General features: G+C 33.9%; 1 protein-coding gene across 1 annotated transcript; it reads right to left on the reverse strand.

Annotated features, from left to right (window-relative positions):
- Positions 1-9763: 9763 nt before the first annotated feature.
- LOC139783526 (uncharacterized) lies at positions 9764-11177 on the reverse strand. Its single transcript, XM_071722700.1, has one exon. The coding sequence runs from the start codon at positions 10820-10822 to the stop codon at positions 9827-9829; it is 996 nt and encodes a 331-aa protein (XP_071578801.1). The 5' UTR covers positions 10823-11177; the 3' UTR covers positions 9764-9826.
- Positions 11178-11444: the final 267 nt, after the last annotated feature.

Below are 11444 nucleotides of genomic sequence, written 5' to 3' on the forward strand. Positions count from 1 at the left end.
TCAATTCCCAAATCCCAATTCCCATTCCCAATTCCAATTCTAATTCTCATTCTCAATTCTCAATTCTAATTCTCAATTCTCAATTCTAATTCTCAATTCTAAATTCTAAATTCTAAATTCTAAATTCAATCTAAATTCTCAATTTCAATTCTAAATTCTCAATTCTCAATTCTAAATTCTTAATTCCCAATTCTAAATTCTCAATTCTAAATTCTAAATTCTAAAATCCTCAATTCTAAATTCTAAATTCTAAATTCTAAATTCTAAATTCTAAATTCTAAATTCTAAATTCTAAATTCTAATTCTAAATTATAAATTCTCAATTCTCAATTCTAACTTCTCAATTCTAAATTCTGAATTCTCAATTCTTCCAAGAGAGAATTTAAGGTTTCCAAATTCCCAAATCCCAAATCCCAAATCCAAATTCCCAAATCCCAATTCCAATTCCCCAAATCCCAATTCTCAAATCCCAAATTCCAATTCCCAATCCCAATTCCCAAATCCCAATTCCCAATACCCAAATTTCAAATCCTAATTCCCAATTCCCTATTCCCAATTCCCAAATCCCAAATCCCAAATCTTAAATCCCAAATCCCAAATTCCAAATCTCAATTCCCAAATCCCAAATACCAATTCCCAAATCCCAATTGCCAAATCGCAAATCCCAATTCCCAAATCCCAAATTCTAATTCCCAAATCCCATTTCCAAAATCCCAATTCCAATTCCCAAATCCCAAATCCCAAATCCCAAATCCCAATTCCCAAATCCCAATTCCCAATTCCCAAATCCAAAATCCCAATTCTCAATTCCCAATTCTCAATTCTTAATCTCAATTCTCAATTCTCAATTCTAAATTCTCAATTATCAATTCTAAATTCTCAATTCTCAATTATAAATTCTAAATTTTCAATTCTAAATTCTCAATTCTCAATTCTAAATTCTCAATTCTCAATTCTCAATTCTCAATCCTAAATTCTCAATTCTCAATTCTAAATTCCCAATTCTCAATTCTAAATTCTCCCTAAAAAATTTAGGGTTTCCAAATTCCCAAATCCCAAATCCAAATCCCAATTCCCAAATCCCAAATTCCAATTCCCAAATCCAATTCCAATTCCCAATTCCCAAATCCCATTCCCAATTCCCAATTCCCAAATCCCAAACCCAAATCCCAATTCTCAAATCCAATTCTCAAATTCTAAAAATAAATCTCAATCTCAAATCTCAAATCTCAATTCCAATTCTAAATTCCCAATTCAATTCCCAATCCCAATTCCAATTCCAAATCCCAAATCCCAAATCCCAATTCCAATTCCTAATTTCCCAATTCCCAATTCCCAATTCTCAATTCTCAATTCTCAATTCTCAATTCTCAATTCTCAATTCTAAATTCTCAATTCTCAATTCTCAATTCTAATTCTCAATTCTAATTCTAAATTCTAATTCTAATTCTCAATTCTAATTCTAAATTCTCAATTCTAAATTCTCCAAAAAATTCTAAATTCTTTCCCATTCCCAATTCCAAATTCCAATTCTCAATTCCAAATCCCAAATCCCAATTCTAAATTCCAATTCTAAATTCCCAATTCAAATTCTCAATTCCCAATTCCTATTCCAATTCCCTAATTCCCAATTCTAAATTCTAAATTCTCAAATCTCAATTCTAATCTAATTCTAAATTCTAAATTCTAAATTCTAAATTCTAATTCTAAATTCTAAATTCTAAATTCTAAATTCTAAATTCTAAATTATAAATTATAAATTCTCAATTCTCAATTCTAACTTCTCAATTCTAAATTCTGAATTCTCAATTCTCCCAAGAGAGAATTTAAGGGTTTCCAAATTCCCAAATCCCAAATCCCAAATCCAAATTCCCAAATCCCAAATTCCAATTCCAAATCCCAATTCTCAAATCCAAATTCCAATTCCCAAATCCCAATTCCCAAATCCCAATTTCCCAATACCCAAATTTCAAATCCTAATTCCCAATTCCCTATTCCCAATCCAATTCCCAATCGCAAATCCCAAATCCCAAATCCCAATTCCCAAATCCCAAATCCTAATTCCCAATTCCCTATTCCCAATTACCAAATCCCTAATCCCAATTCCCAATTCCCAATTCCCAATTCTAATTCCCAATTTCTCAATTCCAAATTAAATTCTCAATTCCCAATTCTAATTCTCAATTCCAAATCTAATTCTCAATTCCCAAAATCCCAATTCCCAAATCCCAAATCCCAAATCCAAATTCCAAATCCCAATTCCCAATTCTCAAATCCCAATTCCAAATCCCAATCCAATCCAAATCAATTCAAATCCCAATTCAAATACCAATTCTAAATTCTCAATTCTCAATTCTCAATTCTCAATTCTCAATTCTCAATTCTCAATTCTAAATTCTCATTCTCAATTCTCAAATTCTAAATTCTCAATTCTCAATTCTAAATTCCAATTCTCAATTCTAAATTCAAATCCCAATTCTCAATCTCAAATTCCCAAATCCCAATTCAAATCCCAAATCCCATTCTCAATTCTCAAATCCCAATTCCAAATCCCAAATCCCAAATCCCAATTCCCAAATCCCAAATTCCAATTCCCAAATCCCAATTCCCAATTACCAATTCCCTATTCCCAATTCCCAATTCCCAATTCTCAATTCTAAATTCTAAATTCTAAATTCTAAATTCTAAATTCTCAATTCTCAATTCTAAATTCTAAATTCTAAATTCTAAATTCTCAATTCCCAATTCTAAATTCTAAATTCTAAGTTCTCAATTCTAAATTCTAAATTTTCAATTCTAAATTCTCAATTCTCAATTCTCCCTAGAAAATTTAGGGTTTCCAAATTCCCAAATCCCAAATCCCAAATCTCAATTCCCAAATCCCAAATTCCAATTCCCAAATCCCAATTCCCAAATCCCAAATTCCAATTCCCAAATCCCAAATCCCAAATTCCAATTCCCAAATCCCAAATCCCAATTCCCAAATCCCAATTCCCAATTCCCAAATCCCAAATCCCAATTCCCAATTCCCTATTCCCAATTCCCAATTCTTAATTCTTAATTCTCAATTCTCAATTATCAATTCCCAATTCTAAATTCTAAATTCTAAATTCCCAATTCTCAATTCTCAATTCTCAATTCTCAATTCTCAATTCTCAATTCTAAATTCTCAATTCTCAATTCTAAATTTTCAATTCTCAATTCTAAATTCCCAATTCTAAATTCTAAATTCTAAATTCTCAATTCTAATTTCTCAATTCTAAATTCTAAATTCTAAATTCTAAATTCTAAATTCGAAATTATAAATTCTCAATTCTCAATTCTAAATTCTCAATTCTAAATTCTGAATTCTCAATTCTCCCTAGAGAGAATTTAGGGTTTCCCAATTCCCAAATCCCAAATCCCAAATCCAAATTCCCAATTCCCAATTCCCAATTCCCAAATCCCAAATCCCAATTACCAATTCTTTATTCCCAATTCCCAATTCCCAATTCTCAATTCTCAATTCTCAATTCTCAATTCTAAATTCTCAATTCTAAATTCTAAAATCTAAATTCTAAGTTCTCAATTCGAAATTCTAAATTCTAAATTCTCAATTCTAAATTATAAATTCTAAATTCTCAATTTAAATTCTCAATTCTAAATTCTAAATTCTAAATTCTAAATTCTCAATTCTCAATTCTAAATTCTAAATTCTAAATTCTAAATTCTCAATTCCCAATTCTAAATTCTAAATTCTAAGTTCTCAATTCTAAATTCTAAATTTTCAATTCTAAATTCTCAATTCTCAATTCTCCCTAGAAAATTTAGGGTTTCCAAATTCCCAAATCCCAAATCCCAAATCCCAATTCCCAAAAATCAAATTCCAATTTCCAAATCCCAATTCCCAAATCCCAAATTCCAATTCTCAAATCCCAATTCCCAATTCCCAATTTTCAATACCCAAATTCCAAACCCTAATTCCCAATTCCCTATTCCCAATTCCCAATTCCCAATTCCCAAATCCCAAATCCCAAATCCCAATTCCCAAATCCCAAATTCCAATTCCCAAATCCCAATTCCCAATTACCAATTCCCTATTCCCAATTCCCAATTCCCAATTCTCAATTCTAAATTCTAAATTCTAAATTCTAAATTATAAATTCTCAATTCTCAATTCTAAATTCTCAATTTTAAATTCTGAATTCTCAATTCTCCCTAGAGAGAATTTAGGGTTTCCCAATTCCCAAATCCCAAATCCCAAATCCAAATTCCCAAATCCCAATTCCCAATTCCCAAATCCCAAATCCCAATTACCAATTCCCTATTCCCTATTCCCAATTCCCAATTCCCAATTCTCAATTCTCAATTCTCAATTCTAAATTCTCAATTCTAAATTCTAAATTCTAAATTCTAAGTTATCAATTCTAAATTCTAAATTCTAAATTCTCAATTCTAAATTCTCAATTCTAAATTCTCAATTCTAAATTCTAAATTCTAAATTCTAAATTCTCAATTCTCAATTCTAAATTCTAAATTCTCAATTCTAAATTCTAAATTCTAAATTCTAAATTCTAAATTCTAAATTCTCAATTCTCAATTCTAAATTCTCAATTCTCAATTCTAAATTCTAATTTTTCAATTCTAAATTCTCAATTCTCAATTCTCAATTCTCAATTCTCAATTCTAAATTCTAAATTTTCAATTCTAAATTCTCAATTCTCAATTCTCAATTCTCAATTCCCAATTCTAAATTCTCAATTCTAAATTCTAAATTCTAAAATCTAAATTCTTTAAATTAGAATTTAGAATTTAGAATTTAGAATTGAGAATTTAGAATTGAGAATTTAGAATTGAGAATTTAGAATTTAGAATTTAGAATTGAAAATTTAGAATTTAGAATTTGGAATTTAGAATTTAGAATTTAGAATTTAGAATTTAGAATTTAGGATATTTACACTGACAACGCACAAATTATCATGTAAGTTACTTAGATACTCTAATTTTATATTTCCTTTATTTAATTTAATTTTATATCAGGTAATTCGACATAAATAAATATACAAAATATAGTATTTATATAAATAGATTTGTTAACGAAAATATATAGAATTGAATATTTCCAAGATATTAATTAACTTAAAAGTATAACAGTTACCGACAAATTCAATTTCTTACAAATATTACACTCGGAAATATTATTTGTAGGCCAAACAAAAACATATGTCTTCTCTTCTACGGAATTTTTTTCGGAAAGGAATTGTAAAAATAATAGGAGTATAGGTCAAAGCATGAAAATTTCAGCAAGAGTGATCAACATAATTTTTTACTACAATTTTTTTATGTTTATTAATTATTTTTACATCTCTACATTATTCCAAAAATCGCTCTTTGATTATCGTGCAACGGCAACTCAGATTCACGCCGAGATACCGAAAAAGCATTTCCAGCGTAAAAACATCGTCGATCGCCAGAGCTAAGTAAGAGCGACAAGGAGGGAGTAATATTTTCCCTCTCGCTCGGCACTGCCGAGCGCTGCTGACACACCGATAGACCGAGCGTCACTCTGTGTGCGTAGTGGAGGGGCCGCGCATGCGCGAAAAACCGGGCCGGTTCACACCACTGATACGGGATTGTTCCCAACGGCATTCTCTTTGTCTCCTGGAGGCCAACAAAAAAGTATTTCACTTCCGAAGCTCTATCTCTAACGGTTAAAGAGTTGGATTTAACTCGGAAACGGCGCGAGATACGGGGTCGTTCCCAACGGCATTCTCTTTGTCTCGTCGAGGCCGACAAAAAAGTATTTTACCTCCAAAGCTCTATCTCTAATGGTTAAAGAGTTGCATTTATCTCGGAAACAGCGCGAGATACTGGGTCGTTCCAAGCGGCATTCTTTTTGTCTCGTCGGGGCCGACAAAAAAGTATTTTATATTCAATAAATTTTTCAATAAAATTATTAAATCTAACAATAAAAAATTTAATTTTTTATATCTATTTTAATATTTACAAATAAATTTGAATGAAATTTATTAACTATGATTATAAAAAAAGTATAAATTTTTTAAAAGATATAAGATAATTAGATTATCTTTATTTCAATGTAATATTCAATTTCTTATTCTATTTTCCCGGAAATTAGTTCCATTTTTGACTTTTTTAGTTTCAAAATTAACTGTTTTAATTTTAGGAAAAAGAATTTTACCGGATTTTATATATAAAATTTTTGATCGTTATAATTATTTTATAATTTTATTATAAGTTTTTCTATATATAACTACCTATTTATTAAACCAAAAACATACATATATATAATATATACATTATATTAATTTTAGCCTAAATAAATGTTTCTTTTTTAAATTTTTTGTTCTATTTAATTTCCAAAATCTTTTAATGTAAATAAAATATTTTTCTTAAACTAAAATTTAATTTTTTACACAAAAATAATTAAATTTATTATTTAAATGATTATTTTTTTTTTTTTTTAATTTAGGATAATGATTCCCTTTTCGGGATACATGTTATGTATTTTGCTTAATCATATTTTACATCTCCTATATTACTATGTTACTTTCTACGCTCCTTTATTGTCTCTTCAGTTTTTCCCTCTCTTTCCTTTTATTGCACAGCTTCAGCATCCATTCTATTCCTTTCCCATCTTCTGCCATTATAAATTCTTCGCTCGGATTGGCTATTCCTGATTCCGGGCATTCCCTTAGTATATGGTTCCAGGATTCCTCTCTTTCTTCACACAGCCTGCACATTTTCTTGTTTTCCTCCTCCCAGTGTCTATTACCTTTCCATTCGTTTCCGCATCTGAATCTTGCGATTGTTTTCATCTTTATGCCTTTTCCTTTGCACTCCAAGTATTTTGCTCTTTCACTTGTTTTCCACCTGTTGTATTCTTTCGTTGATTTCGATCCCTCCATCTTCTTTCTTCTCTCTTCCAATTTCTTCTCTTTGTAGTTGGTTGTCCATTCTTCTGTCGTGTTTTTTCCCTGTTCCTCTCTTGCCTCTCTTGTCCACTGGTTTAATCCGCCCTCCTCGTGAAACTTCTGTATCCGGCCGCCCCATTGTGTCTTCTCCCATTCTATATTGCTAATTTCTCTTCTGCATTCTCTCAGTATTTCGTTGTCAGTCATTTCTTTTACTTTTTCCTGGTATTTTAGAGCTCTTCCTCCAGCTTCTATACTGATTTGTTCTATCTTTGTTTCTTCTCTGACTATATAGCCTGGCGTGCATTTGTCTAAACCTAATATCCATCTTATGTATCTTTCTTGAAGTGCCTCTATCTCCTTCCATTCTTTCCACCCCCATATTTCTACTCCGTATAAAAGTATGCTTTTGACCATGACATTAAACATCATCATTCTCCTGTCAAAGTCTCCTCCAAATTTCCTTTCATCTATTCCCCAAATCTGTGCCATGGCTGCTGCTGCTTTTCTTACTATATCTTTTATGTGTGCTTCATCGGTGTTGCATTTCTTAAATGTGAACCCCAGATATTTGAACTCCTTGACTTCTTCTATCCTGTTGTCCTTCCATTTCCAGTTCCTTTCTTGTTTAATTCTCTCTTTCTTACAAAAAACCAGCATTTTGGATTTATCTACATTTAATATCAGTTCCTTTTCCTCTAAATATCTTTCTAGGCTTTTCAGCATTTTCTTCATTTCTCCTTCCGTCTCCGCCATCATCGCTAGGTCATCTGCGTACGCCAAGGTATATATTCTCCCTCTTCCCAGTCTTACGCCTCCATTCTGTCTTTTCTTTAAAAAGTCCTCCACGTCCGCGATAAATGTTATGAACAGGAGCGGGCTCAGTGGGCATCCTTGCCTCAGCCCTCCCTCTGTCCAGAACTCTTCTGTGCACTTGTCTCCTACAATTACTCTGTTGATCGTTTCCTCATAGATATCTTTTATTCTGTCGATTAGTTTCCTGTTTATGCCGCGTTCTTCCAGAACCTTCCATAGTTTCTTTCTGTTCACCTTATCAAACGCTGCCTTCAGGTCTGCAAAGAAGACGTAGAGTTTTCCCCTCTTTTTTGTTATCGTTTTTTCTGCTGCTATTTTCAGTGCAAATATGTTGTCTATGCAGCTTCTCTTTTTTCTGAAGCCTGCTTGCGTCTCTGGGAGCAGCTTTAGTCTTTCGACTTCCTTCCTCAGTTTCTCTTCTAGAATCATTGCATAGATTTTGTATGCCGTGTCCAGTAATGTTACTCCTCTGTAATTTTTCACTTCTTTTCTGTCTCCTTTTTTGTGTATTGGGTATATTATGCCCACTTTCCATCCTCTTGGCAGTTTCTCTCCATTCCATATTTTCCCTATTATTTTCCTCAGTTTTTCTTTTGTTTCCTTGTCTGCATTCAACCACACTTCGTTTTTGAGTCTGTCTTCGCCTGTTGCTTTCTTTTTCTTGAGTCTTCTTATTGCGTTTTCCATCTCTTCTTCTGTGATTTCCCCTCCCTCTTCCTTTGTTTCTTCTTCTCGAGGTTCTTCTTGGCTGCCTCCTGCCTCTTGCTCGTTTTGTGTACCGTTGTTTCCTCTCGTCTCTCTTCCCTCCAATAGCTCCATGAAGTGTCTTTTCCATTTTTGTTCCTCAATGCTTTCATCTGGTTTTTCTCGTCGACCTCTCTCCTTTTTTATGTATCTCCATATTTCTGTTTCATTTTGTATCTCTGCGATTTTGGTCTGCTCTCTTTCTCTTTCCTCTTTCATTTTCGTTTCGCAGAGCTTGTTGTGTCTTTGTTTTTCCTCTATGTAATCTGTTCTTTCTATGTTTCCTTTTTTCATTTGTCTGAGTGATCTATTCAGTTTCGTTTTGCTGTTTCTACAGTCCTTGTCCCACCAAGGTTTCTTTCCTATAATTTGCGTTTTGTTCTTGACCTTTTTTTTGTTTATTGCTTTTCGGATTTCTTCTGCCAATTCTTCCCATTCTTCTTGAGTTTCTTCTTTTTCTGCTTTTCTCATCTTTAGATTTTCTTGGTATATTCTTATTCCTTCTTCGGACTAATCTTCTATCTCTATCTCTTTTGGTTCTTCTTTCTTTCTTGTCTCCTCTGTTGTCGCCTTCAGTTCTATTTCTAACGGTTGGTGGTCTGATTCTGTCCTCTCTCCTATCCTGAAGCTCTTTATTTCTTCCCATGTTTCCGCGTTGCAAATTACGTAGTCTATTACTGAACTTCCTTTTGCTCCTGTGAATGTCCATTCTCCCTGATCGTCGCCTTCCTTGTTTCCGTTTAGTAAGCCTAGTCCCATCTTCTCTATTTTTTCCAGTAGGTCGGTTCCTTGTTTATTCATTGTTTTGTCTTTCGAGTGCCTCTTGCTTCCTTCCTCTTCTCCATCCCATAATAGTTCTCCTTTCTCTGCTGTTCTAGCGTTGAAATCTCCTCCCACTAACATTTTCTTCTTTCCTTCACCTTCGATTATTTCTTCCAGTTCCTCCAGTGTCTTCTTTTTGCCTTCCCTATTGTAGATTGAGATGATTTTCCATTTTCCTCCGTTGATTTCTACACTGTAGCTAATTATACCTTGTGTTTCTTTTTGTACTTCTTCCATCCTGATATTTTTCTTCACCCCCGTTATCATACCTCCCGCTCCTCTGCCCTTCTTCTTGTCTCTTACCGCGTACTGTGTTACCCAGTTGTATTCTTTTGGCATCAGGGCTTCCATTTTCTTCCATCCTTTCTCCTCTATCCACGTTTCCGTGAAGTTAATTATGTCAAATTCTCGTACATAGTCCCAAAACTCTTTGTCTTTTTTTGCGATTCCTGCCGTGTTCCAAAACATAGCCCTAATCTCTTTTTGTGTTTTCTTACCGTCCTTACATTCTTTTATGTTATGCCGGGCCGTTATTGTTTTATCGGGTTTGCCGGGTTTTGCCTGTTCTGAAAAGACTCTCTCAGTCCTTCTCCCTCCTTCCAAATGAAAGTCCTTTCGTTGACCATTAATTTCTTGTAGCCTATCTTCACTTGTTCTCCTCGCTCTTTCTTCATTTTCGCAATTCCTACTATCTCCTTTTGCACATCTCTTTCCTTTTTTGTTAAATCGTTGTCAATGTACAGTTTCTTGCCTTTCAATTTACTTTTCTTTGCCAGTATTTCTTTTTTCTGTTGCCAGCTTTTTAGTCTCGCTATAAGCATTCTTCCTCGCTGCTCTCTTCCTATCCAATACGCGTCCTCCACGTCCACCTCTACTTGCAGTTCGTATCTCATTATATGTTCTATCGTTCCCTTGGGTGAGCCTTCTTTTGGCAAATCCTCTCCTTTCAGCGTAATATTGTTCCTTCTTTCTCTTCTCTCTCTTTCTTCCTCTCTCTCTTTCAGTTGTAACATTCTTGCCATTTTCTTCTCCATTTGTTCTTCTTTGATCTCCAGTTCCTTCAATCTGTTTTCCATTGTCCTTTTTTCCTTTTCCCACTCCTCTTGTTTCTTTTTCCATTCTTCTCTTAAGTCTTGTATTTCTGATCTTATTGCCTTGTTTTCTTTTTTTATCTCTTCTGTATCTTTCTTAATTGTTAGCATGATTTCCGTTAATTTATCTAGTTTATCCATGTCTGCCCCTTTTTCGTTTTCTATATTCATCTCCTCTTGCGTCCTTTCTGCTCCTGATGTTATTCCTGTCCTCTTAGTTGGCGGTGATCTGCCCACTGTTCTTGATTTTTTAAACTTCTCGAGTAATTCCTTCTCTGTTCTTATCCTATCTTCCTCTTCTTCTCTCTTCCTCTTAAACGAGTCAATAATCGATTCGCTGTTATTCCTTTGCCTTCCAAGGTGTACTGCATTGATCGGCCTTCCTTTCTTTTTTGACTCCTTTTGCCTTTCCGTGCCTTCTCCTGTATTGCTCATTAATACCGCTCGGTGGTTCCCCCTTCACTGTTCGCTTTGTCGTCGCAGCTTGAGTCTCTCACCTCTCTATATCAGAGGCACCCCCGGGCCGTTGGTGTTCGCTTTTTGATAGGTTTGCGAACCCGGCAGCTGGTTTCCCTTATTGTTCCCTAACCTCCAAAGCTTTCTCAGCCTTAGAAACTCCGGAAAAACGTCTCCCCTGCGGTTCCTCTGCTGTTTCCTTCTATATCCAAATAAAATTGCAATTTTGCGCTTGCAGAAAACCTGTAACAAAGTCGCCCGAGGGCGATGCAACGGCAGATAAATTCGGAAATAAGCAGACGCGCTCGACAGACGTGCTTCTGTTTACTTACGCTCGGACTTCCTCATTTAAATGATTATTAAATAATAATTAATTATTTTTATTATACTTATACTTATTATAATATTACGGCATTCTCTTTGTCTCGTCGAGGCCGACAAAAAAGTATTTTACCTCCAAAGCTCTATCTCTAATGGTTAAAGAGTTGCATTTATCTCGGAAACAGCGCGAGATACTGGGTCGTTCCAAGCGGCATTCTTTTTGTCTCGTCGAGGCCAACAAAAAAGTATTTTATATTCAATAAATTTTTCAATAAAATTT

The sequence above is a fragment of the Temnothorax nylanderi genome, unplaced genomic scaffold, assembly GCF_030848795.1.
Source record: "Temnothorax nylanderi isolate EJ_2023f unplaced genomic scaffold, tnyl_v1.0 TNYL_tig0511_pilon, whole genome shotgun sequence".
Lineage (NCBI taxonomy): Eukaryota > Metazoa > Arthropoda > Insecta > Hymenoptera > Formicidae > Temnothorax > Temnothorax nylanderi.